This window comes from Oryctolagus cuniculus, chromosome 2, assembly GCF_964237555.1.
Source record: "Oryctolagus cuniculus chromosome 2, mOryCun1.1, whole genome shotgun sequence".
Classification (NCBI taxonomy): Eukaryota; Metazoa; Chordata; class Mammalia; order Lagomorpha; family Leporidae; genus Oryctolagus; species Oryctolagus cuniculus.
Genome location: NC_091433.1, coordinates 191,971,000 through 191,997,437, shown reverse-complemented (window position 1 = coordinate 191,997,437; position 26,438 = coordinate 191,971,000). Strand labels below are relative to the sequence as shown.

General features: G+C 63.9%; 2 protein-coding genes, 1 long non-coding RNA gene and 1 other non-coding gene across 8 annotated transcripts in view; 1 reads left to right on the top strand and 3 right to left on the bottom strand.

Annotated features, from left to right (window-relative positions):
* HPCAL1 (hippocalcin like 1) overlaps positions 1-6,017 on the top strand; it is an 85,126-nt gene extending 79,109 nt beyond the window's left edge. For all 4 annotated transcript variants that reach the window (XM_008249835.4, XM_070069753.1, XM_051827836.2 and 1 more), the window contains exons 3-5: positions 1,820-2,227; positions 3,000-3,105; positions 5,161-6,017. In XM_008249835.4, the coding sequence (XP_008248057.1) occupies positions 1,850-2,227; positions 3,000-3,105; positions 5,161-5,258 (582 nt within the window). In that variant the 5' untranslated portion in view covers positions 1,820-1,849 and the 3' untranslated portion in view covers positions 5,259-6,017. The remainder of the gene's footprint in view (positions 1-1,819; positions 2,228-2,999; positions 3,106-5,160) is intronic.
* An 8,144-nt stretch (positions 6,018-14,161) lies between these two features.
* Positions 14,162-19,955, bottom strand: ODC1 (ornithine decarboxylase 1). Of its 2 annotated transcripts, none has more exons than XM_070069752.1 (12): positions 19,875-19,955; positions 17,838-17,943; positions 17,638-17,756; positions 17,224-17,397; positions 16,931-17,103; positions 16,595-16,729; positions 16,398-16,479; positions 16,197-16,280; positions 15,422-15,584; positions 15,237-15,349; positions 14,939-15,153; positions 14,162-14,627 (listed from the first exon to the last, which is right to left on the bottom strand). In XM_070069752.1, the coding sequence occupies exons 3-12, from the start codon at positions 17,737-17,739 to the stop codon at positions 14,483-14,485; spliced, it is 1,386 nt and encodes a 461-aa protein (XP_069925853.1). In that variant the 5' UTR covers positions 17,740-17,756; positions 17,838-17,943; positions 19,875-19,955; the 3' UTR covers positions 14,162-14,482. The 2 variants fall into 2 exon arrangements, with proteins under 2 accessions (XP_069925853.1, XP_051683794.1); XM_051827834.2 differs by lacking the exon at positions 19,875-19,955 and adding an exon at positions 19,652-19,830.
* Positions 18,561-18,693, bottom strand: LOC127485124 (small nucleolar RNA SNORA42/SNORA80 family). The gene has a single exon (XR_007912303.1). It is a non-coding gene; the product is annotated as a small nucleolar RNA SNORA42/SNORA80 family (small nucleolar RNA).
* Positions 19,956-25,192: 5,237 nt separating the features above from the next.
* LOC138848836 (uncharacterized) lies at positions 25,193-26,077 on the bottom strand. Its single transcript, XR_011386970.1, has 2 exons — positions 25,701-26,077; positions 25,193-25,356 (listed from the first exon to the last, which is right to left on the bottom strand). It is a non-coding gene; the product is annotated as an uncharacterized lncRNA (long non-coding RNA).
* Positions 26,078-26,438: the final 361 nt, after the last annotated feature.

Sequence of the window (26,438 nt, the reverse complement as noted above, 5' to 3'; positions counted from 1 at the left end):
GAGACAGAGAGAAAGGTCTTCCTTTGCCGTTGGTTCACCCTCCAATGGCCGCCGTGGCCGGCGCGCTGCGGCCGGTGCACCGCGCTGATCCGATGGCAGGAGCCAGGAGCCAGGTGCTTTTCCTGGTCTCCCATGGGGTGCAGGGCCCAAGCACCTGGGCCATCCTCCACTGCACTCCCTGGCCACAGCAGAGAGCTGGCCTGGAAGAGGGGCAACTGGGACAGAATCCGGCGCCCCGACCGGGACTAGAACCCGGTGTGCCGGCGCCGCTAGGCGGAGGATTAGCCTAGTGAGCCGCGGCGCCGGCCGAGGCATTACATTTTGATTCTCACATCCGCCCTGGTCTTGTTACGTGGAAGTCCCCATGGCCAAGTCCCCAGGGCTCCGCTGAGCTGACAGAGGGCTGGGTGGGGGTGGAGGTGGGGAGGGGCTCTTCTTACTCCTCCGAGGGTCAGGGGCTGGGGGGGGGGCTGGAGAGGCTGGCCTCAGCACCTGCTGCCCTGCACCCCACCTCTCCCCTCACTCTGCACCCTTGGCAGCAAACCGAGGGGCCAGTTGTGCCAAGACTGGCACCTCCCACTTTGTAGGCCCAACTTACAGACAGCAGGGGGCGGGGCAGGCTTCCAGGTGTTCCCTGGACCGGGGAGGAGCCGGAGAAGGGAGGGCTCTGTGTCCGAGGACTGGAGGCTGGGGCCGGTGTGTCTGTGGGTGTTCATCAGCATCTTAAAGTCGCAGGTTTGCAGTCAAGGCTGAGAGGCGCCGGCCCAACCCCGGCTGCTCCCTGAGCCCTTCCCGGGGCGGGGGTGGGGTGGGGTGGGGGTCCGAGGCGCGGACCGATCCGTGCCCCTGTGTTTTTCTTCACAAATGCCGGCAGACTGTGTGCTGTTGTCGCCACACAAAGATCCATCTGGAAGATGACTTCTTACCCGTGCCCAGCGCTGGGGCTCGGGGTCGTCGGGGTCACAGCCAGCGCTGCGTGGGTGGCGTGTCCCGGCGTGGGATTGCTGTGTGTAGGAAGCTGCCCTGGGCAGAGGCTGCACACGGGACGGGATGCTTGGTGTGTTACTTCCGGCTGTAGAGATGGGTGAAAACAAAGCGCTCACGTGTGAACCAATCCACCTGGGAAGGAGGCTGCAGCGGAGGAGGGGGGAGTGGGGAGGGGGACCCCCACCCCCACCCCCACGCGCGCCGGGCAGCATTCATAGATGCAGAAACAGCTCCAAAGCCTCACTCACTGCGGCTTAGTTGGGAGGCCCTCCTGCCAGGCTTCGGGAGTCTCACGTAAGGCTGGAAGCAGCGTGTGGTCTCCCCTAAAAGGGAACCATCCAGGACAAAGGCGGAGGTGGGTGGGCGCTTGAGAGCGAGGTTTCTTCCAACCTCTGCAGCTTAGCCCCGGGCAGCCGGGTCCGTGCACCTCCTCCGTCTCGCCACTAGAGGGCGTGCGTGCGGCCCCCCTGTTGGTGGGGGCAAAGGGTGGCCCCCAGCGTGCGAGCTCGGGGCCTGCGGGGCCTGCCCACGCACGGCACAGGGCCGGAGGGGGCGCGGCTCAGCCCCTGCCCACGGCACAGGGCCGGAGGGGCCTGCCCACGCACGGCACAGGGCCGGAGGGGGTGTGGCTCAGCCCTTGCCCACGGCACAGGGCCGGAGGGGGCGCGGCTCAGCCCTTGCCCACGGCACAGGTCCTGCGGGGCCTGCCCACGCACGGCACAGGGCCGGAGGGGGCGCGGCTCAGCCCCTGCCCACGCACGGCGCAGGGCCGGAGGGGGCGCGGCTCAGCCCTGCTCCGGGCTGGCGGCGGCTGACGGCGGCTGTGTTGCAGGTGTAGCCGCCGCCGCCGCCGCCGGGCGCCATGGGCAAGCAGAACAGCAAGCTGCGGCCCGAGGTGCTGCAGGACCTGCGGGAGAACACGGAGTTCACGGACCACGAGCTGCAGGAGTGGTACAAGGGCTTCCTCAAGGACTGCCCCACCGGGCACCTGACCGTGGACGAGTTCAAGAAGATCTACGCCAACTTCTTCCCCTACGGCGACGCCTCCAAGTTCGCCGAGCACGTCTTCCGCACCTTCGACACCAACAGCGACGGCACCATCGACTTCCGGGAGTTCATCATCGCGCTGAGCGTGACCTCGCGGGGCAAGCTGGAGCAGAAGCTCAAGTGGGCCTTCAGCATGTACGACCTGGACGGCAACGGCTACATCAGCCGCAGCGAGATGCTGGAGATCGTGCAGGTGCGGGCCCGCGGCCCCCACCCGGGGCGGAGACGACCCCCGACCCCCCACCCCCCACCCTCCCGCGGCAGGGCAGTGGCGTTCCCAGCCCCCACCCGGGGCGGAGACGACCCCCGACCCCTGACCCCCGACCCCCCACCCCCCACCCTCCCGCGGCAGGGCAGTGGCGTTCCCAGCCCCCACCCGGGGCGGAGACGACCCCTGACCCCTGACCCCCCACCCTCCTGCGGCGGGGCGGCAGCGTTCCCAGCCCCCACCCGGGGCGGAGAAGACCCCCGACCCCTGACCCCCGACCCCCGACCCTCCCGCAGCAGGGCGGCAGCGTTCCCAGCCCCCACCCGGGGCGGAGACGACCCCCGACCCCCGACCCCCCACCCTCCTGCAGCGGGGCGGGCGGGCGGCGGCTTCCCCCTGGCGCTGGGCGGGGGCTCCCAGCTCTTCCCTCCCCTCCGAGCTGGGCCAGGGCGGCGGCTCCGGAGCTGCAGGCGGGCTGACCGCGTGCGTATCCTCGGCCGGCGTTCCCAGCCCCCACCCGGGGCGGAGACGACCCCTGACCCCTGACCCCCCGCCCTCCCGTGGCGGGGCGGGTGGGCAGCGGCCCCCTGGCGCTGGGCGGGGGCTCCCAGCTCTTCCCTCCCCTCTGAGCTGGGCCAGGGCGGCGGCTCCGGAGCTGCAGGCGGGCTGACCGCGTGCGTATCCTCGGCCGGCGTTCCCAGCCCCCACCCGGGGCGGAGACGACCCCTGACCCCTGACCCCCCGCCCTCCCGTGCAGGCCATCTACAAGATGGTGTCCTCTGTGATGAAGATGCCCGAGGACGAGTCGACCCCCGAGAAGCGGACGGACAAGATCTTCAGGCAGATGGACACCAACAACGACGGTAGGGGATGAGGGGTGTGTGCGTGTGTGTGTGTGCCCATGCATGATTCCGTGTGTGACGCCATGTGCACGTGTGTACACGATGCTGCATACATGTGTGATGTGTGTGCACGTGTGATGTGTGCACGTGTGTGATACAAGTATGTGTGTGATGCTGTGTACACGTGTGCCTGTGTGATGTGTGTGCACGTGTGTGATGTGTGCATGTGTGATGTGTACATGTGTGGTTGTGTGCATGTGATGTGTGTGCATGTGTGGTGCCGTGTGCATGTGTGTGATGCAAGTGTGTGTGATGCCGTGTGCATGTGTGTACACGATGCTGCATACATGTGTGATGTGTGTGCACGTGTGATGTGTGCACGTGTGTGATACAAGTATGTGTGTGATGCTGTGTACACATGTGCCTGTGTGATGTGTGTGCACATGTGTGGTGCCGTGTGCATGTGTGTGATGCAAGTGTGTATGTGTGATGTGTGTGCACATGTGTGATGTGTGCATGTGTGTGATGCCATGTGCATGTGTGCATGTGTGTGATGCAAGTGTGTATGTGATGCTGTGTACATGTGTGTCTTGTGTGATGTGTGCACACATGTGATGTGTGTGCACGTGTGTGGTGCCGTGTGCATGTATGTGATGCAAGTGTTATGTGATGCTGTGTACATGTGTGTCTTGTGTGATGCGTGCACACGTGTGATGTGTGTGCACGTGTGTGGTGCCATGTGCATGTATGTGATGCAAGTGTGTATGTGTGATGCTGTGTACATGTGTGTCTTGTGTGATGTGTGTGCACATGTGTGATGTGTGCATGTGTGATGCTGTGTACATGTGTGGTTGTGTGCATGTGATGTGTGTGCACATGTGTGGTGCCGTGTGCATGTGTGTGATGCAAGTGTGTGTGATGCTGTGTACATGTGTGTCTTGTGTGATGCGTGCACACGTGTGATGTGTGCGTGTGTGTGATGCCGTGTGCAGTGTGATGCTGTGTGCGTGTGCACATATGTGTGGGTATACATGCATATGTGCACACACATGCAGTGCTGTGGCTGGCGCAGATGGGTTTGGGACACTCCCTGTCCCCTCTGCAGCTTTGTGGCTTCCCTGCGGCGGCCCGCTCTGTGCCCCATCTGGGGTTCAGAGCCAGGGACACCTTCAGGCACCTCTGAGTGGAGCCTCTCCCCTCAAAACCCAGGGACGCCCTGTCCCCCTGTCTGCGAGGCCCCCTGGGTGCGCTGCAGGAGGGCGCGGGGGTCCTGGAAGCTGGGCCGGCCTGCCGCTCTCACTGTGAGCTGGGGGCCTCCCCGGGTGGCCCAGGAGCGCTCTCAGGCTGCGGCATTGCTGCCCCGGCTGGGGACAGTGACCATGAGGGTGCACACAGCTTTCTGGCCTGGCCCAGCAAGGGGGGGGCGCCGTGGGACTCGGGTTCTGTGCCTCTCGTGGGCTGTGTGCAGTGCAGCCCCGGAGCCAGGCGGAGCCGTTGTGAAGCACAGGGAGGCGGGACCCTGAGGCACACAGCCCGGCTGGGAGTGCCTGGGGTCGTGCTGTCGCCAGTGCCCATCGGAAGGCAGCAGACCATGGCTCAGGTCCTCGGGTCCCTGCCACCCACATGGAACCCTGGGCTCCTGGCTTCGGCCTGGCCCAGCCTCGTCTGCTGGGGGCATCGGGGAGTGAACCAGCAGATGGAGACCTCCGCGGAGGCTGGAGGCTTGGAGCTGCAGGCAGACAGCGCGCGTGGCAGCTGAGGGCCCATGGCTGCCCACGGAGTACCCACCCGGGTTGCCTGTGGGTTAGACCCAATACCACGCTCTTGCTGGACTAAGCACCTGAGCACCTCTCTGTGAGCATGGGCTGAGTGCTCACCCAGGCCCGCTTGCCCCCGGGTGTGGGTGTCCTGAGGCTTTGCGGGGAGCCGCAGAGGGGCAGTGTGCAGCCTGGGGGCCATCCAGCCCCAGACGAGCTGGAGAGTGGGACCCGCGGGGCCCGTGCCTGACCCGGGCGCCGTGCCCATGCCCCGTGGACCCTCTGGCTAATCCCAGTGTCTCCCGACTCTGTCCCGCAGGCAAACTGTCCCTGGAAGAATTCATCAAAGGTGCCAAGAGCGACCCGTCCATCGTGCGGCTGCTGCAGTGTGACCCCAGCAGCGCCAGCCAGTTCTGAGGGAGGGGCCGCCGCACGCCGCCAGGGAGCCCGGCTCGCTCGCCGCTCCAGCTTCGCTTGCCAACGTGGCTGCCTCCGCCGTCACTCCCGCGCTGCCGGGACTGCGACCACGGCTCTGGCCCGGCCCTGCCGGCTGCACCTCCCTCCTCCGATGGCCCTCGCGGTGTCCCTCGCCTCCCGCCCCGCCCTGTCCCTTCCAGGGCTGCGATTCCGGGAGGGTTCCAGTGTTCTCAGCTCCAGGGCGTGTCCGGTGCACAGGCAGCACGGACACAGGCAGGCAGCACTGGTCATGACCGAGCGAGGGCGCCCAGGCTCAAGGTGACGTCGCAGGTGCCTGGGGGCGAGGTGGGGGCGGGGACAGAGGGAGAGCAGATAGTGAGCCCCTCCCGTGCATGGCTGCGTCCACCCTGCTGGTCCTCCCACCAAAACCACTTGCACGCCTGTATGCCGCCGTCTCCTTCCTTTTCGTCCCTAAGTTAGCCGTCTGGTGAAGTGAAGCGTCACGTGTAGGTCCGTATTTAATGCCTCCGGTGGCCTTTGACGCGTGGTCCCCCTCGTGGCCTGTGATCCCTCGAGCCTGGTTGTGTCGTGGTGTGTATGCATCGTGCAGCTGCCCGTCGCGAAGGGAAATGCATGCCCAGAGCCATGGCGATGCCGCTGTCCCGTCACGAGCACAAGCATCCGTGTGTGGTCTGTCTTCCTCGTGGATTGGTCTGGCATTTCCAGCGTTCAAAATGATCAAATAAACGGATTCTCCGAGTTTTGGTGTCTGCCCCGTCCTGCCGTCCCCAGGACACAAGGGGGACTTGCAGGTGTCCCGCCCGCCCGCCCCCGGCCTCTCCTGCTGTGTCTGCGACACCTGCTCTGCGGTGCCTCCCAGGAGGGGCTTGTGGAAAGAGGTGACTGTTGCCGGCATAGCCAATGGCCTTGCCCTCCTGCGCCCCTCCATCCGGGGTTTGACCAACAGGGTAGGAGAGTCTTGTTCCAAGGGAGGACAAGCGACATCCCGGCCTCTCGTCCTGGCCTCTCCGTGGCTCTCCATCGCGGTGTGCCTCCATGGCGGGGCTGTTTGTCTCTGCCCCACCAGCCTCACTTCTCACTGGCTGGAGCCATGGCCAGGCCAGTGCGGATGAGCGGAGATCCAGATGCCCGGCTCAGGCTGGCCAGGATGGTCCCCCGGACCGAGAGGGGGCACCACCTCCCCCGCAGGCGTGCGGCTGACAGGGCAGGACGCAGGTTCTTTGGCAAGGATGGGCACTGCAGTGCCCTCCACACACTCCCCCTGGCTGTGGGCTCCTCTGGGCCTCGGGGGAGCAGGACGGCCCAAGGTCTGGGGTGCAGAGCAGGTGCACAGAACCTGCCTCTGCGGGCCTCCAGCGACAGCAGCTACTGTGTTGCCTTTGGTCATTGTCCTACCTTCAAGACGCACCTGTCTTTCAGTAGAAATGCTGAGGCCGTGTGCTCAACTTCGGGGAAGCCCCCACTGCCCGGACCCACCAGCCTCGTGCAGGAGGCCCGTGACCAGGGGTGCACTGGACTGACTCCAGAGAGGCAGCCCTGCTGGGCTTGGGGGAGTTGGACTTGAGCTTCACCGTGGCACTGTGGGCAGGGCTCAGGGAGTCCCCCACGGCCGGGGACAGAGGCAGCCCCCAAAGGTGTTGGCTGTGTGCCAAGAAGCCCCAGCGGGAAAAGACCCCAGCGGTGACCGCCATCTGTCCGTGAGCCACCTGCAGCCTCCTCTTCGTCCACGGCCTCCGAGGCCCTCCACCTGCCCTGGCCGTCCCCGAACCTGTGGCCCTGGGCCACCCCCTCTTCTTGCGCGTGTCCTGCCTGCTGCTCCAGGGATCCCAGGTCTGCTGCCGTCCCGGGCAGGCCCACACGTTGGCCAGAGTTCCTTGAAAGTGGCGCACGTGTTCCTTCGGTGGATGGCCATCCTCGTAGTGTATGCACCTGGCCGAGGCTTGGTGTGCACACTCACACGCCGCACAGCCGCCGAAGGGGCCCCTGCCATGTCGTCAGCCACCCGTGGCTGTCCAGGGGGACGCAGGGGCCACCCACGGGCCCTGAACCAGCCTCCAAGGTGCTGCACTTAGGGTGCCCAGGCCTGACCCCCCACAGGTCGCTCCTGCAATGGACAGGGGGTCTGGCCTCCCCAGCACAGCCAAAGGGCACTCACCAGCCTCGTTCTGGGTCCCGCATGGCTTCTCTCCTCCCCGCCCCCGGAGACGGGTGGGCCTGAGCAGGGTCCACCAGACCTGGGTTTCTGGAGAGGACCCCTACCAACACAAGGGGCAGGGAGCCCACTGTGGAGCAGGGCTCCACCCGGGAACAGTGGCCCCTCGGGCCCAGCTCAGCCTCTCAGCCCCAGCCTGGGCCTTCCTCACGCCAGGCTGTCCTAGGCCCGTGGCCTGGGGGCTCGTGGCTCAGGGCTGCAGCTCCGGGTGGGCTGTGCTGAACCCAGGCCCGGGGCTGGGCAGGCGGAGGTGGGTTCAGGGTGCCTGGGGGTCGCTGGTGGGCTGGCAAGACTTCTGGCCCCATGGGCAGAGGCACTGTGGGAGTGAGGACAGGGCGGCCCGTGGGAATGGGGGTCCCTGGGGAGGACAGGAGGCGGGGCCCAGACCTGAAGGATCTGCCAGTCATAGGAACCCGGCACCTCTGCCTGCGTGCCCCTAAGCCGCTCGCGGTTCCAGCAGCACCTGTGCACTTGACCCGGGGCTTCTGTGGCCCCTCAGCGCCCCCTGCTGGGCAGAGCACTAGCTCTGCATACGGATAGGAAAGTTGGACCCAGGCATAGTGGGGAGGTGGGGGCCAGCCTCCCTGGGCCACATGCATGCCCCAACCCCACCACAGCCCGCCAGGCCCCTGGGGCACGCGCAGGGCCCCTGGAGGTCAGGGGCAGCCAGTCATGTCTGGCACCCTGTGGGTCAGGTGGAGTGTGAGTGTGTGACCTGTGGGGTGTGCGTGTGCACACAGCTGTGCTGTATGGGGCAGTGCTGGGGCGCGGCGGACGGCTCAGATAACTCAGCTGCCTTTTTGTGTGTGTGTGTGTGTTTGTTTTTAAAATTTATTTTTTGAAAGGCAGAGTTACAGAGAGGGAGAGACGGAGAGAGAGAGGTCTGCCATCCGCTGGTTCTCTCCCCAAATGGCTGCAACAGCCAGAACTGGGCCGATCCAAAGTCAGGAGCCGGGAGCTTCTTCCGGGTCTTCCACACAGGTGCAGGGGCCCAAGACTTGGGCCATCGTCTGCTGCTTTCCCAGGCCATAGCAGGGAGCTGGATCAGAAGAGGAGCAGCTGGGATATGAACCAGCGTCCATATGGGAAGCCCGCACTGCAGGCGGAGGCTTAGCCCACTACACCACAGCGCCGGCCCCAACCCACTTGTCATTTGCAGCGAGGGTCTGTGGAGGGTCTCAGTCCCACCCAGGCCCGTCCTGTGCGGGGCCTTGTCTGTCTGCGTCTGTGTTGCTCACAGGACCAGCGGCTGTCTGGCTCCTCCTGGGCCACGGCACTTCATAGTGGTTGCCTTGGGTGGGAGAGCTGGGGCCACGGGCACCCAGACCCACCCACTCCTTCACCCTTAGTCCAAGAGGGTGGGCCCCACGTCTGGGGTCTCTGCCCTCTCCTGGCTGCCACCCTGGACTCCACACTCCCTGCCCTGGGCCCTTGCTATCCCTCCTTGCCACTCGTGGCCTTGTCAGGTCACTCCAGTGTCCCCAGTGCAGAGCCCGCCCGGCCCAGCTGCTCAGGGAGGAGTGAACAAATGATGGGAGCCCACTCGCTGCCTCATGGTCACAGCAGCCTCTGGACACAGCTGACAGCCCAGGGACAAGTCCCAGATAGCCACAAACACACCAGGAGACCCCAGGCCTCGCCCTGTGCTCACCGGAGAGCAATGCAGCCCCAGAGCCAGGGTGCTGACCTTGATCTTGCAGAGCGGCCGGCAGCGGAAGAGGCTGCCGTGCCCTGGAGCAGGTCAAGGATCCCTGGAGGCCGAGACCGTGACCTCTGGCTCTCAGGACTGGGCGAGGTCATGGGATGTGGGGCAGATGCCCTGGATGGGACAGGTGTGACATTGGTGGCCTCAGGTGGGCTCTGCATCTGGGTCAGCCGCCGATACCAGGGTTGATGCACCGAGACACACGGTGCTGGGCTGGGGACGGGTAAGGCACCTCTGCAGGTGCAGACCCTGAACAGTGTCCGCACAGCCCTCAGCCCACAGGAGGCCTCCTGTCCTGGCCCGGGCCCCCACGATGGTGGACAGGTGGGTGGATAGCTGCACAGCGCCTCAAATATGGGATGCTGCTGCCCCCTGGTGGCCGTGATGCAAGGGCCAGGCGGGGCCCTGGTGTGTGGATCATGGAGGCCTGCTCACCATGGTCCCCGCGGGAGAGGCCACTCTGGCACAGGGGCCTAGTGGGTGGGCCTGCCAGATAACTACAGGGCGCCCAGGTGCGCGTGAACGTTACGCAGATGTCTACGTACGTCCGTGAGAGATATTACATTTTTATTCTGCTCATTGGGCAGCCTTGCTTATCAAGCCGTGGAGCTGAGCCTACACACGGCTTGGGGCGGGGGCCAGCCCCTGGCCCGGACAGCTGACCCCATTGCGTTGGGGCCGTGCCACACCTCAGGCGGGCCACAGTTCGAGGCCTGAGCCCCCGGCGCCCGGCCCCCGCCTGGTCAGCCAGGCAGCCTGGGAAAGGACCTGACTCCTCCTCGATGGGGTCCGTGGCAACCTGGGGTCTCGTGGGTGTTTCCGTGCCGCACACTCAGTCCCGCTCCACAGCGCCTCCCAGTGGAGGAGGAGGGGAGGCACGGTGGGGCCTGTGGTTGGCCAGGGGTGGGGCCTGGGCTCCCCGGGGCTGTCCAGCTCCAGGCTACAGCAGGAATGCAGCTCAAGGCGCTGGAGCCACCAGTGCTCGGGCTGCCCGGCAGGGGTGGGGTTGGGAGAGGAGAGGACGGCTCTGTGGAGTCAGGGTCGCCGCTCAGGACGTGGCTGGTGGAGGAGGCCCCTGCACACTTGTGGGCTCCACCTCGCCTGTGAGAGGAAGAGGCTGGGAGAGCCTAGCACAGCCTTTTCTCCACGTGAGTCCGACCTGGAAGCCAGTGGAAGCCGCAGAGCCCGCCACCTGCCCCGCACCCTGCACCCCGCACCCCGGCTCCTCCCGACCCTGTGGCTGGCGCGGAGCAGTTTGGGAGGGGTTCAATCTCACCTTCAGGGGCTTCTCCAGTCCAGCTCAAAAGCTCCCTTGCCGCCTGCCCAGCATGACGGAGGAGGCGTGCTGAAAAGGTTTGGGGTGTGTGGGCGGGGAGTGATCAGAGAGGCCAACCCTGGACGCCGTGGGCAGCAGCCGTCAGTACAGGGAGTGGGACTGTGCGGAGAGGCATGGTCACCAGCGGGGCCTGGGCCAGCCTGCAGGCACGAGTGGCTCTGTCCAGGGCTTCTGGCCTGCCCTGGGTTGCTGCACATTGTCCCCGGGGGCGGTGCCGTGGCTCCAGCACCTGAGAGGGTGGACAGCGCCCCCTCAGGGAAGGTGGGCTGGGCACCTGCGAGGCCCGGTGTGCTCTCTGCCTCCTTTGGCCTCATGAGCTGGGGAGCATGGGCCAGACGCCGGAGGTGGGGACAAGCTGAGTCCTGGAGCCACGGGACCCGCCCGAGCTGCCTTCTCTCAGCCCGTCCTTCCCCCAGGAGGCCTTCTGGGCAGCCCCTTAGAAACCCGCGGCCGCACTTGTCGGGGCCTGCGCGGGCGGAGGTTGGCCCCCCTGCGCCCCAGGGCACCTGTTCCGGCTGCAGGCCACCGCTGAACCAGCTCCTCACGTCGAGTGCTCTAGGTCCATGCCCGTGGACACACACACACACACACGTAGCACCCCTGCTGTATACACACACACACACACACACGTAGCACCCCTGCTGTATACACACACACACACACACACACGCGTAGCACCCCTGCTGTATACACACACACACACACACAGCACCCCTGCTGTATACACACACACACACACACACACGTAGCACCCCTGCTGTATAGTGTATGCCCGGCCGCTGTCACTCATTCCAGCTTGAACCTGGCCATCAGTCTGGACCCTTGGCCTGCCTCATCCCCTGTCCAGCTGCCTCATTCCACTGCTCAGTGGCGTCCTCGTTTACAAGGGTTGCTCCTAACTTGCGCCGTTGCAGACGCCGCCTCCATGAGCAGTCCCGTAAAGGCACTTAGAATTGCTGGTGCCCGTCCCCCCGTCCTGCCCGTGAGCTGAGACCACGTCTCCCCTCTGCCCCATCTGCTAGGTGGGGAGTCTCACGGCTCCAACATGCGCTTCTCAGGTTGAAGACATCTCTGTGCGCCCCACGTCCCTGTGCCGGCATTACTACTCTAGTGGAGAGGCAGAGGGATCTCCCATATGCCGGTCACTGCCCCAGCTGCCCCCAACAGCCAGGGCTGGCCAGGCTGCAGCTAAGCGCAGTCTCTCCCACGTGGGAGGCGGCCAGCGCCTGTGGGCAGGAAGCTGCAGTCGGGCCAGAGGCTGGCGTCTCACCCGGCGCCCCTCAGTGCCTATCGCTCCTGAAGCCCCCACCCAGGCTCCTCTAACGATCAGCCCTTCCCACGTGCGGCGACGCTTGCCCCGTCTGTCCCTTGCCTTCGTTCCAATGTGTCCTAATAGTCTTAGCACCAGGTCTGCTGTGTGTGACTTTGTGTTCTGCTATAAAATGATCCCAGGTGGCTGCCCATCTCCAGCAGGACCCCAGCCCCGCTGTCTGCGGCCGGCCCAGCAGCCAACGCCCCTCGGTCCCCGGCCTTGGGAACCTGTGTGGACTCCTGCAGCTCCAGGAGGGAAGTTCGCCACAGGCCTCAGTGGTCTGTTCACTCTAGAACGCGAGTGTGTCGTGTAGCAGTTACGGCCACCTGGGTGCCTGCTCGCCACGTCTGAGAGCCTGGCTGTGGGTCCGGCTTCCCCGGAATACACCCTGGGAGGCACCAGGGATGGCTCAAGTAGTTGGGTCACTGCCACCCGGAGACCCAGACTGGTTCTGGACCCTGGCTTTTGCCTGGTCCAGCCCCAGCTGTTGCAGCATTAGGAGTTAGCCAGGAGACTGGGGATCTAACTTCTGGATAAATGTCTGAACTCCCAGGTCTAAAATGCCCTGCACTTGCACGTGACCAGACGGTGCTACCTTGAGCAGACACCACGGCACGCTGTGTTGTCATCGCTGGGGAAGCCCGCAGCCTGCACTGCCTGGGGTGTGTCCTGGCGACTCCACTTCCCGTCCAGCTGCCTGCTGACACACTCTGGGAGGCAGCAGGTAATGGCCCGAGCACTCGGGTCCCTGCCGCCCACATGGAGCTCCTGGCTCCTGGCCTGGTCCTGTTGTGGGCAGTTGGAGAGTAAGATCTGCCTCTCCCTCTTCTGTCACTCTGCCTTTCAAATCAATCTTATAACAGACATTCAGATACATCACGGTGCAAACTACGTGAGCGCCTGGGACACAGCCCGGCCACTGTTTGGCTGCCCAACTCCAGCACACAAGGGCCAGGCCAGGCCCTGGGGCAAGCCCGGCTTAGCAGGGCCTGCACACCCGGCCCACAGCGGCCGCACCACGCTGTGGCTGAGAGGGGCTGCAGACCACAGGGCAGTGCGCGGGCCTCCCGACTGCCTGCAGGTGTCTCGCCCAGCTGGCCGAGAAGGGCTTGTTTCCAGCTACCCCAGAGGGGACACCTCGGCTCCCTTCTTTCCAACCCGAAACTCAGCTGCCACCGTGTGACTGTGACTTTCTTCCTTTGAAAATGGAAGACCAGTCTCCACGCATGCCCTGTGGTGTGGCGTCGAGCTCAGATTTCTCAGCAGAGCAGGCAGGTACTCGATGCCGTTCCACCGTGGTTTCTTTTGTGTGACAGGCAGAGTGGACAGTGAGAGAGAGACAGAGAAAGGTCTTCCTTTGCCGTTGGTTCACCCTCCAATGGCCGCTGCGGCCGGCGCACCGTGCTGATCTGATGGCAGGAGCCAGGTGCTTCCTCCTGGTCTCCCATGGGGTGCAGGGCCCAAGCACCTGGGCCATCCTCCACTGCACTCCCTGGCCACAGCAGAGAGCTGGCCTGGAAGAGGGGCAACCGGGACAGAATCCGGCACCCCGACTGGGACTAGAACCCGGTGTGCCGGCACCGCAGGCAGAGGATTAGCCTAGTGAGCCGCGGCGCCAGCCCTCCACCGTGGTTTCTAACAGGTGGGCCGCGGGGCCGGGGAGCTGTTACCCCAACAGAGACTCACAGGAGCAGGCCAGGCTGCTGGCTGAAGCCTTCCTCCTCCTCTTGCCCCCAACCCCAGTCATCCATCTTTGTGGCGCCAAAGAACTGTCACTCATGCTTTGGCTAAAGCCACATCCCCAGGCCCAGGAGCCTAGGGCTGCAAACAGCCAGACCCGTGCAGCTTGGCTGCCGCCATGTGGGGCCCAGGCCTTGCAGGGATGCAGCTCCCTTGAGCAAGGCAGGAAGTCGCCCTCAACCTTGGTCCACACTCCAGCAACGTGTGTCTGACTTTCTGTCCTCCCCTGCAGTAACAGGGCTTTGGGTGGGAGGACAAAGGCCACAGTCAGGCCCAGACGAGGTGGTGGAGGTCACCCTGGTGGTAACGCCCGCTGGCTGCCGACGGTGCTGGGTTCCCAACTTGGAGCCACGCGACAAGTCCCGGGGTTGAGGTGGGCAGGAGGGGTCTCTCCCCGGGCACCGGCTGAGGCAGGACAGCTCAGGCACACGGCCTCCTCACCATGTGTCCGACACGCAGGGTGGCGTGGGCCGACGGTGTGCTCCCTTCCACCCACAGTGCTTGTGAGAATCCACGCAAAGCCACACGGAACTCACGGACCCTCTGGAACGGACACTCTAAAAACCTCAACGCCCAATTATTTCAAGATACTTTATTTTCAAAACAGGTCACACCACTAAGCTTCTGCCCCTCCTGCCTTGGTACAAGCTACAAACGCTTGCTCAGCAGGCGCGGGGCACTCTTTAGTAGCATGTTTGAAAAGTGAATAAAAATCCATATAAAACAAATATTCAGTTTCCATAGGAACACAGATAAGTGTGACCCCATCTCCTCGTCCTCCATATTGCTGTGCCAGCCCTACTCTTAGACTTCTCAAAACTAGCAGTAATTAAGTTAAATGGTCCCCCAAATCCCTTAATTCAAGCTACGCTCGCCATGAACAGCTACAGAGTGGTATCTAGACGTTAATACTAGCCGAAGCGCAGGTCGCTGGGTGCCGCTTCATTCCGCTTTCCTGGGCGCAGGACACGGGCAGGGCGCCGACGTCCGGCTCCTCCACCTCGGGCGGGAAGTCGCGGTTCCGGACTTGCTGCATGAGCTGCCTGCGGAAGGATCGGCACTCAGACCCGGGGTGTCAGCGCGCGGCAGGGCCCAGCACGGCGGCGGGCGCAGGCGCACTTCCTGCTTACACGGACGGGCAGCGGGCGAGCCAAGGGCTGCCTACGGCGGGCCCTTCTTCGGGGCCACGGGCCGTCTAAACCCCTTAGACAGCAGAGTCACACAGAGACCCTCCCTAGAGCTTTTCTTGGGACGTGTCTGCAATGGAAGTATTTCTGGAGCTTCCCTCCCGTCTGTGTGAATTTGACTCCTACTGCACGAGCGCGCGCGTCCCCGGTGCACACACTACACTCACCACATGGGCCCTGACATCACGTAGTGGATGGTGGGCCTCTGGAAGCCGTTGAACGTGGACGCCGCGGCCACGGTGTAGGCGCCCATGTTCTCGAAGAGCATCCAGTCGCCCACGTGCATCTCAGGCAGGTCGCAGCGCGCGACGATCCGGTCGAGGCCGTCGCACGTGGGGCCCCAGATGCTGGCCGGGTAGTACTGCTCGTCTGGCTTGGGCCTCTAGGAAGACAGCAGTGGCACCGGGTCGCACCGGGTGCTGCCTGTCCCAGCCGCCTCCCGGGGCGGGGGGGGTGGGAGGGTACCTTCTGCAGCAGCGGCTTCACGTGCGCGTGGTCGTACAGGATGCAGTTGAAGGAGCCGTAGACGCCGTCGTTCACGTAGTACATGAAGGTCCGCTCGCTCGCCTCGTCCTCGTCTGCGAAGGCAGCGAGCCTCAGCACCACCCTGCGCACTCCCGCCCCGCCCCGCCCCTCAGCCGGACACCTACCGTCAGAGCCCGTCTGCTCCTTGAGGACCAGCTTCTTGGCAATGATGTTGACGGCAAGAGTGAAGGCTGAGGCCACGTAGTACCTGCCCGGCTCAGCTATGATCCTCACTCCTGAGTCGGAGGGAAAATACTTGTCCAGTGCCGGGTTGATCACGCTGGTGATCTGAGAGACAAGAGCGGCCATTACGTGGGATCCACGTGGAGGGGCGAGGTCACGGGGCCACAGGCAGGCACCGGCGGAGGCCGGCACCTCCCTGGAGACCAGGCCGCACAGCCCTGTTGTTTCTTGTTGGCTCTCCTCTGGAAAACACCCTCCCCGTCCCTTCTAAGAGGTTGTGAACACGACTTTTCAGAGAATGCACAAAAGAAATGACTAGCAGGTGACGTGTCAGGGTGCGCTCCACTCAGCACACACGCGCCAGCAGATCCAAGTCTCTGCCCTCCTGACAGGCAGCAGCCGTACAATGGCTCAGCCCGCAAGGTGACTAACAGATCCGACGCTCAGAGGATGAGGCCGGCGCGCTCCCAGTCACCCCAGCAGCACAGCACGCCTTCATGCCACTGCCTACCCGCGACCTCAGAGAAAGCTCCGAAAACCAAACAGCACGAAACACCACTTCAACAGTGTAGAAGTCACTCACAAATATCACGCCAAGACACTACGCTTAGCCCCTTTTGGTGCCAACTTAAGTTGAAACAGCTTAGGTTCTGATCTAGCCCAACTTGCTACCATAGCTGCTGTCTATTCTAATTTCGTAACAACGTTACCTCTTACCTCTTCAAACTTCAGCTTCGCGTCCTCGGATCCGGGAAAGCCCCCACCGATGTCAAGCAGGTGCATGTGGAATCCGACCTCAGCCTGGCGTCAAGACAACAGAGTCAGGTGGGGAGACTCGTGGCGAGCTCAGAAGTGTCCCCGCAGCCGGGGCTAAGCCCCGCCCCCGCCCATGTCACTCCCGGGGCTGCATGGACTCACTCCCATGTCAAAGACGCAGCGGGCGTCAGACAGCGCCTGCACGAAGGTTTCCGGATCAGTACAGCCACTTCCCACGTGGAAGCTGGCGGGAAAGAAAGGAAGCGCTGTGTCCCTGGTGCTTCTCCAAGTGCCCATCAACAAGCAGAAAGCCTGAGGCTGGCGGTGCTGAGCGGCCCAGCCCTGCCACCGAGGCTCACCTGACACCGATGACATCAATATTGAGCTCTTTCGCTCGTTCCAAAAGGAGCCTGCTGGTTTTGAGTGTGGCACCAAATTTAACACTGAGGCGACAGACTGCTTTAGAATCATCGGTGGCAATCCGCAAAACCAACCTGGAATCAAGAAAAATAAATCAACGTCTCACGAAAGAACACAGAGGCTCCCGGCCTAACTACCGGCTCTGATCCCCCAGCTCGCGTCTATGACGGTTTTCATCTTCAAAGTGAAACGGCGGTCTCCTTAAACACGAAGTCCAACCACTGACAAGACTCTGCAACCCCACCTGGACCCGCCTCCCAGGGAGGGACCCTCACCTGGCCTTGGGATGTGCTCTGGCGACTTTCATCAGCTCCACCTCACTATCAAACGTCATCATCTGGACGCCACTGCTGGCGGCGTACTTGATCTGAGACACCTGCTTACAAGGGTTTGCATAGATGATCCTCTCCGGGGGCACCCCGAGGCCCTGCACCAGCTGTATCTCGGTCTGCAAGAGACGAGGAGTGTCAGGTGGCTAACGAAACAGAAAGGCGCCCCTTTCCCGAGCATCGGTCACCCGGGACACCTGGCTCCCAGCTGCCCTGCGGGAAGCCACAGGGCCGTGTACCTTGCTGGCACAGTCGAACCCGGTCCCGATGGTGGCCAGGGTCTTTATGATGGCCCTGCTGTCGTTACACTTGACTGCATAGAAGGGAGTCACACGAGGAAGAGCCTTCAGCCATCTTAGATGTTTCTTAAGAACGTCTCCAAGGTCCGCAACGTAGAAGGCATCCTTATCATCCTAAATACAGAGGGGCTCGTGTCAGCTCGCCAGCGGCCACGGCACACCACGCACGCGGACAGGCAGCCCCACTCTGCCAGTGTCCCCGGCACAGGCCGCCCTGCCGTCTGGACACCGACACGAGCACTACCGCCCACATCACCGGACAACCCAACGCCAGCGGAACACCCCACCCGCGGAGCCCTCCGGCGCGTCCGCTGGGCCGGCCCCAGCGCCCACGAGGACAGGCCGCACACTCACAGACGCCGACACTTCGTTGATCTTCTGCTCCAGGATGTCCCTGGCAGTGAAGCCTTCGTCGAGGAAGTGGCAGTCGAACTCTTCATGACTCGAGCTGTTCATGGCTCCTCGATGTCCCTCTGCAGCGGGAGGGGAGCCCTTAGAGACCCCGGCAGTGCCTGCCCCGACCCCACCTCCAGCAGACGGATCTGAACGCTCACATGGAAAACCAAGAGATGAAACTCAGAGAAATTGCTTGCAGCTTCCCACAGAGGCACTCCTCCAGGGTCCGGGTCCTGTGTGCCCGCAGAGCAGTGTGCACAGGACCTGAGGGACAGAGCACACAGGGGACGCTGTTCACCTTACGGCACACGCAGGAGGCAGCGCTCACCGGCACCAGAGCCGACAGCCCCCTCGCTGCCACCGGCATCCCAGCTCCTCCCGGCTCACGTCACAGCTGCCGGTCCCTGGCCAGAACAGGACGGCAGACTCCACACCGGGCTTTCCCCAAGCAGCACACCTGCCAGACCGTCAGGCAGCACCGCAGACACAGCCAGCACTCCCACCCTCCCCACGCCTCACAGAGCGCAGCACCGCGGGAGTACCCAGGGCACGCGACCACGAGCGCCTGTCGGCTCGTGTTCACGCGCCAAGCAGCCTTCCAGCTGCCGCTATCTGGTTGGAAATCGGCGTTCCCCAACCGATGCTGCCTCCCGTTAGCCATGCCGGGAAGCCCAGCCGCCCCTAGGAATACTCTTGTTTCGCTTAGCGTGAGTAATCACGCGGGCAAACTTTATGAATAATAAAAATAAGCCGGAACGTCAGGCTGCTAACAATAAAAGCCACTGTCCTTGGACTCCATGAAACGCGACACCAGTGATCGAGTTCCCCTCAAGGCCTGACTTGAACCCTGCATGACTTGTGCCAGGTAGGAGGCTTCTTCCTACTGTGCGACCCGCTTCAGTGCCAACAACCCACGGACAGAGGCCGGCAATGGTTCGGGGCCACCGTTTGCTGTGGCATGGGACACTATGAGAGGCCCAGGGGGACGGACCTGCCATCAATCCAAACCCATGCGTGGCACAACAGGCTTCCGGCCTCCGTTTAATTGAGTTCCTGGCATTGTCGACCTCAATCACCCTGGGGCGGGGAAGAGGCCACGGCCAGGAAACCCACTTTGGCTACACAGTATCGGTGACAACGAACTCCCCAAAGGAGCTGCGTTACTTAAGGGCTTTACTTAAAGGCGTTACTAAAAGAGCATTCGTTTCTTCTGAAATACAATCCGTTTAGGATCTTGCTTTCCGGGATCTTTCACAGCTTTGCTTGAGATGTCCCAGAGTAACTCTGCCTTACGCAGCGACCTTCCGGAACAGCCGCTGCGCTAAACGGTCCACGCACCGGCACCAGCCGGTCCCGTGTCCACACGGCGACTCCGAGTCCAGTAGACTCCGTCCACTTCGAGGCTTGAAGAAAGCGAGCCACACATCCCGTCCCCACGCTGCCACCCACTACTCAGAATTCTCGAACTACACGATCAGCCTTATTTAAAAAAAAAAAACTTTCAGGCTGGCTCCTACGCGCGCCTGTTGGCCTGAGCCAAGTCGCTCAGAGAGCCCTCGGATAATAAACCATTCCAGGTCCCGCACCAGCCGTCTCCGGCGACTCCGGGCGCTTCTGCCACGGCGTCACCCGTCCCCGCAGCCAGAAAGCCGGAAAAGAAGGAGCCCCGGTCCTCCAGATCGCGGGGCCGCGGCCGGGGCCGGCGGCGCCGCCCTGCACCTGCTCCGGGCCGGCCGCGCGGGCCCCGCGAGCGCAGCGGCTGCAGGAGCCCCGGGGCCTGCCCGGCCGCTTCCGGCCCGGGGCCGCCGCTGACGTGGGCCTGCAGCGAGGGCAGCGCCGGGCGCGCCGCCGGTCCTGCGCTCCGCCCCGGGCGCCCGGGCCTGCGACCACGTGTGGCCCGCGGGCGCCCCCCGGCCCCGGGCACGTGGCCCTGCCGCCCCCCGCCCGCCCGCCCGCCCGGCCCGGCTCCCACCTCAGAGCGCCCCCGCGCCGCGGGCCGGCCCCATGGAGACGCCGCCAGCGCCCGATGCTAAGCCGGAGGAGCGCCCGGCCGCCCGCCGGAGACGCCGGCCGAGGTGGCGCCCGCGCTGGGGGCAGAGGGCGGCCGGCGGCGGCGGCGGCTGCAGCGACTGACAAAGCCCGACGGCGCGCCGCGCCGCTACTTATAGCGCCGGCCTGTCGCCATGGAGACGCACCAGCTCAAACCAGCCGCGATCGGTTCCGGCCGGGAGGCCTCCGGAGGAGGGGCGGGGGCTCGGCGGCGGCCAACCCGGGCCGGGGCGGAGGGGGCGGGGGTCGCGGGCGCCCGGACGTCAGCGCCGCCGCGCGCCGCGCGTGCCCGCCCCGCCCCGCCCCGCCCCGGGGCTCGCGCCCCGCCCGCCCGGCCTCGCGCCCCGCCCGGCCCGCGGGCCGGCCCGCGCATGCGCACGCGCGCGCCGCCGCAGGCCCTGTCGGGCGCCGGCGGGGCCGCCTCGCTCGTGTGTGTGGCGGGCGCTGAGGCACATGGCCGCCGCAGGATGTCGGCCGCCGCCCGCCCCGTCGCGAGAGTGTGCCTCCACTCGGCGTTCCGCGCCTCGAGGGCGGAGAAAAGGGGACGGCGAGGGCCCGGGGCGCGCTCGGCCTGGCCGCCGGCCCTCAGCGGCGGAACGCGCGGAGGGCCACCGCCGGCGTGGCCTTGAGAATGGCCGCAGCCGCCTGGGGGCTCGGGGCTCCGGGAGCGGGCGGTGACGGGCCCGCCCCGGCAGCCCTGGTTGGAGAAGCCCCGAGCACTTTGACAACTGCTGGGCTGGGTCCCACCCTGGGGGTGGGCTGTGGCCCCCCGCGGGCTGGGGGGGGGTGACCCTGGCCTTGTGCTTTCAGGGTCACTGTGAGGTGTGGGTGCCCACAGCCGGCCCGGGGCGTTGCCAGTGGACACTTAATGCCCGCACGCATGCGTGAGCAAATGGTCGCGCTCCGCTAGGAGCAGGCTCAGCGCCCCGGAGCTGAACGGGACGCTGGGAGCGGAGGGCAGAAGATGCCGAAGAAGCACCTGACGGGCAGCCACCGGCTCCCTCGGGCTCCCTGCTCGACTTGATTTATTTCTTTTTTAAAGATTTACTTCTTTATTTGAAAGGCAGAGGTACAGACAGAAACAGAGATCTCCCACCTGCTGGGTCATTTCCCAAATGGCAGCAAAGGCTGGGCCCCGGCCAGGCCCAAACCAGGAGCCTGGAACTCCACGTGGGCCTCCCACGTGGCTGCAGGAGCCCAAGCACTTGGGCCGTGCACTGCTTTCCCCGGCACGTCCACAGGAAGCCGGATCAGAACCAGAGCGGCCAGGACTGAAACCTCACTCCTGTGGGCTGTCGGGGCTGCAAGCCGGGGCCTGCCCTGGTCAACTTTATAGAGTCCGTGAGCAACCAGTGAGTGCCAAGTCCCGGCGGCCAGGCCAAAGAACGGTTTTATCACCACTCTTAACGAACCTAATTCTTCCCAAGCCCCAAGATCAGAAGCCATCAGAGATCGTAGCTCCTCCTGCTCCGTGGGACAGCTCTGACCGGGAGCCTCGTCCCCTCGCTGTGAAGGAATATTTGGCCCCAGCAACACCTGAGTTTTCCTGGAAGGCTCCAAGGGGGCCGCAGTGCCCTGGGGCACTCCGTCTGTCAGTCATTCTACACTCTGCTCAGCTACGTGGCCTCATCCCAGTGGAGGCGACCAGACGTCTGGCATACGGGGGTCTCTGTTCAGCTTGGGAGCCTAGAGGCAAGTCCTCGCTGAGGGAGCCGGGTTGTCCGTTAGCTGTACACAGAGCTGCTCACGGGCCTGTCGGCCCGCACCAGGCGCTTCGGCCAACCCACGCGGACGTACGCTTGCTGGCCCCGCGTACAGGCACCTTCATTGGGGAAGGCCGGGCCTTGCCCTTGACCCATCTGACCTGGTTGGGGAAGCGGAAGCGAGGGAAGACGCCTGCTTCCGGGAGTGCCGGCCGGCTGCAGGCGCACTCTTGGCAGGGCCCGGTGGCGGTGGGTCTGCGAGTCAGCGGAGCTGAGTCAGAGACCGACTCCGATCTGGATTCGGGAGGTAACCAGTGCTGACTCAACCAGGTCTTATTCAAAGTCCACTGCATCACCCTCGGCCGGTTTGGTTTTTCCCCTAAAGAGAAAAGCAGCAGCTCCTTGGGAAGTCGGTGATGCCAAACACCTGGGCGTGACGCTTAGGCCCGACGGGAGGTCTGTGTTTTCTGCAGGAGCAGTACAGGAAGTGAGTAAAAACACCGACGCCACGCGCCTGAGTTCCGGACCACGCGCAGCCTCCCTGGGGACCTGAGCACCTCGCTGCTGCTGCCCCGGCCTCCTGGCCTTCCCCGGCTCCAGGCGCCCTGTGGGCCTCCCGCGTGCCTCTGACCTCCGGTACAGATGCGGCCTCGTGGGGATCCTCTGACCAAAGTTTTCCGAACCAAAAACGAGGGCCCGTCTGATGCCAGGCTTTTTTTTTTTTTTTCTTAACGTATTTCCATGAAAGAGCTTATAAAGGTGTGGGAGAGGATGTCAAAAGGTTTCTGGAAAATATGATGAAAAAACTGGGTTTCAAAACCCGTGCACCACAATCAGCCTATCTTTTAATTTGCCGTGAATTTTTGAAGTACCCGCATAGAACGACTACAGATTCAGGGAGGCACCCTTCTTGGAGGGATTTAAGTGACATAAAAGAGGAGTCAGAGCCGTTTCTCTGACCGCGTCCTTGGTACTGGGATGTGTGACGTAGAACTTTCTGGAAACCGGGTCTGTGTTTTAGCGCATGTGCGTGGTCCTGGCCCGCTTCACGTTTCTTCCAGAGGCGTAGGGGGAGCTGAGTGTGGAGTGAGGGTCGCGATGTCAGCCGCACCAGGGCCGTCCCGTGGGACGCCTGGGCGGTGGGGAGCAGTCACGCGACACTCTGGTGACATCTGGATGCTCCACCCCGAGTCACCGGGACTCCAGCCTTGCCCTTGAATTGTGCTGGGTGTTTCCAACGCTCCGATCCGCCCTCCAAGGCTGAGCGTGGGCCGTCTTTGCCGATGATCCAAGCGATTCGCCAAGGCGTGGAGGGCAGCTTCCAGGGCGCCCCTCCTCCCTCTGAGCAATGGTGGTGTCACTGCGCAGTGGGCTCCCCCAGGAGTGTCTGTCGTGAGTGGAAGGCCCAGGATGTTGGTTTTACAAAGTGTGGTTGCATCACGGCCCCGCCTTGCCCCAGCCCTGGTGCGGCTCTTGGGGAAGCTGCCAGGAGAGGGGTCACGGGAAACTGGGCCAGGGCCTTCCGGAGCCCAGCGGGGCCCTGGGGCAGCGCAGTGGCCACGCAGGATGAGCTGCGGCTGAGGTGGCCTCTGTTCAGAGATGCATCTTGTTGGCAGTGTGGTGTTTAGCAACGCCTTGCTTCACACGGCCTCATCTTTTCAGTGGCCAAAGCCAGTGCCAGCAAGTGTGTGCCAAGCCGGCATTCAGACAGGCCACCTAACCCGTGCGCACAGCGGGGCTGCGGGTTTCAGAGCTGATCTACTGAAAACAGTTTGCTGCTGGCCCTGGGCCCACAGAGTCAGGTCCAAGTGCCTGAGGCTGACACACGGGAGGGCTGTCCAAGGCCTGTCCCGTTCTCCCAGCTCCCTCCTAAGCGTTGTGCTCCTGTAGCCCCATGCCCACTGCTGCCCTTGCCATCTTGGGATGGGCACCCTCGTCTTCCTCCCTTCTCTCCCTGCTTGATTTACTGGTCTTCGTATGCCCCGTTTCCAGCCCAGTGCCCGGCACAGACGTCACTCAGTACTGCTGTGTGGGGGCCAGGGCCGTCCTGAGACGTCTGGCACTCGTGGTTGCTGTAGGGGGAACTGGCTCGTAGCAGGTTCTCCTTGAGCTCGTGTGGAATAAGAGCGCAGAGAACCCCGACGTTCCTCCTTTGGCTCTGTCCCCATCTGTTCCTCGATCAGGTACACGTTGGACGGACGGGTGCGTCCTGTGCACCGCGGGTGTGCTGGGCCCAGGACACCCTCCACGCCTGCAGCTTGGGGCCGGTTCCCGAGGACCCGCGGGGGACCGCTGAGGTCCCAACGCAGCCCCACCTACCTAGTGCCTAAAGAAACCGCCTCTTTTGTTCCATTTTTCCCTAAGCTCCTGGTGACTCCCTCTGACCCAACAAGTCGCAGCACCTCTGCTGGTTTTGTCACTGCCCCATTTTTGCCAGAGCCCCACCCTCGTGGGCCCCACCTCTGGGAAGCCCAGAGCCTGCGCGTTGCTTCCTTCCACGGCAGGGCAGTGTGGAGGCCCCTTGCACAACCGAGGCCTCCTGGAGGGCCCGTGCCCTGCCCAGGTTCGCTGCATGTGTCCCAGCCCTGTCAGCCACCGTGGCCCAAGCCTTGCTGGCCCCTGACACTGGGCAGTGGTGACAGGGGCAGTGGGCTGCTACTCAGAGGAGGAAGCGGCACAGAGCCCCATTCCAACTGGCGTGAGCACTGATGCTGGGAGAACGAGCTGAGCCCGAGAGGCTCCTGTCCTTGGGAAGTTCAAGGCCGAGAGAGGGGAGCACCTTCAGGCTGTGCCCTAACTCTGATGGCAAGGATAGGGGTCACACAGGCTCCCACCATGGGACCAGGGACAAAGGCCTTAGAAACAGCTCGGAGAGAAAGGGCCTGGCTTCGACAGGGTTCTCCGGGGCTGGATAAGTCTGGGAGGGGTCAGGGCAGAAGGGGGCCTGTGGTGTGAAGACAGGCACCTGGCCACGTGCCCAGCCTGCCTTAGCAGGGCGGACGAGGGTCCCCGTGGGGAGCAGCGTTTGCGCCCCGGGCCGCCCTCTGCTGTGCTGGCCGTGCGGCGGCCACGGGCTGCCTGTCCTGCCATCCGCAGCAAAATCCTGCTGACGACAGGGCCCAGCGATTTTAGGAGACCGCTCAGCCACCATAAATGGGTACAAAACGTTCCACTATGACATTTCGTGCCCCATATCACTCAGGGCCTGAGCAGGCAGTTCAGTCCAGGGAGCTGAGCACGGGAACTAGATAACCGAGTATCTGACAGCTGCAGGAAGCCGCCACGTTCCAGAGGACCGGGCATAGAGTGAGAGAGCGAGAGCCCTGGGCGGCTGTGCAGCCACGCGGGGCTGCGACCACAGGGGGAGCCCCTGACTGACAGGAGGAAGCCGGAACCACTGAGGGGCGCTGCCAGTGTCAGGGAGGCTCCCAGAAGCTGGGGGGTGGGGGGAAGGGAGAGTGAGAGCACCCCAGCTTCCCCTTCCTCCCGTCCTCCAATGCCCCTCCCCAGCGGGAAGCCTGTGGCTCAGACAGCCCCCCATCAGGGGTCAGTCCCTGCCCACCCTGCCAGAGGAACAGCACATTTGCAGCCAGGCGGAGCCCGAGGGTGGACAGGCCAAGGCCAGGCCCAGCCCCTCCCTGAAGCCAGCCGGTCTTTCTACGCATCTGAAAGGCGCTTCCTAAGAAGAGTTATGGTAAATAGGGCACGGCACGTTGGCTTACGCATAAGGAAAGTCCACTATCTCATCTCACAAGACGTCGCAAGGAAAGAGGCCCGTTTCATTTATTCAGAGCCTCAACGTCAGGAACCCGGATTCCTTTTATCTTTCGGCACTTCCCTGCAAGGGTGTTGGCCAGGGTGTCGGCCTCATGCTTCTAAGGTGGCTGCCCCTGCTCCAGGCATCACGTACAGATGAAGTGAAGACCTGTGGAAAGAGGGAAAGGACATCTCTTCCTCTGTGTCTCCCTTTTTTATCTGACAAACGCTTTTGCCCGCGTGGTGAGCTTCCTGCCCGTGGGAAGGAAAGTGTCCCATTCCTCGGGCATCAGTCCGTCCTCCGAGGCGGGTATCACCTGTGAGCCCCTCGGCCCTGGAAGCAGACACAGGCCTCCCGTGCAGGGCATGGCCGGTGGAAGATGCTGTCTGCCCTGGTTGAACTGTGTCTGTCCCCTCGCCTCCCGAACTCTACACTGAAGTCCCTCAGGGCAGGACCTTATCTGGAGACGGGTGGGCCCAGATCCACGATGACCGACTTGGACACAGACTCACCAACAGGGAGGGCTGACGCTGCCGCATGCCGAGGGTGTGCCTGCTGTGGCCGACAGCCCCCGGAACCAGGAGCAGGGCCTCCCCACCGCCCAGGAAGGAGCCAGCCCTGCCCCACTGCCAGCCTCCAGAACTGGGAGACGCTCAATTCCTGTTGTTGCAGCAGCCAGAGCAAGCAGACAGACCGCCTGGACACGGGCCAGGCTGCGGGAGCAAGCAGACAGTCCGCCTGGACACGGGCCAGGCTGCGGGGCAGGAAGGAGGGAGAGGCGCGGCAGACAGGCGTGGGGTGGGCGGGGCGCTCCCCAGCGTTCCCATGGCTGTCCTGGAGAGATTGTGTCTGTGCAGCCGCAGTGTGTCTTGCTTCTGAGGCTGTGAGCTGCAGAGCTTGGCCCCGGCCCGGCTGCACTCACAGACAGACAGACCCCGGCTGCCCTTGCTTCTTCCCCATACCTGACAGAGGTCTCTGTGCAGCCTCCGGCCCCAGCCCAGGAGCCTCCTGGGAGCTGCTCACCCCCGTCTGTCCGCAGGTCCTTCTCTTGCTCTCAATGGCCCCCACCCCCACCCCCCGACTGGGGCTCTCGCTTGCTGGGGCGGGGCTGCAGCTCCCTCCTGCCCGCTTCTCCATGCTGCCTGCGCTGGTCTGCCTCAGGATTTGTAACTTTGTAAACGGCCGCAGAGCGCAGCGGATACCTTGCATACCTTCCTTAGGACATGTCTCCTCTTACCTGCTCACGGGGC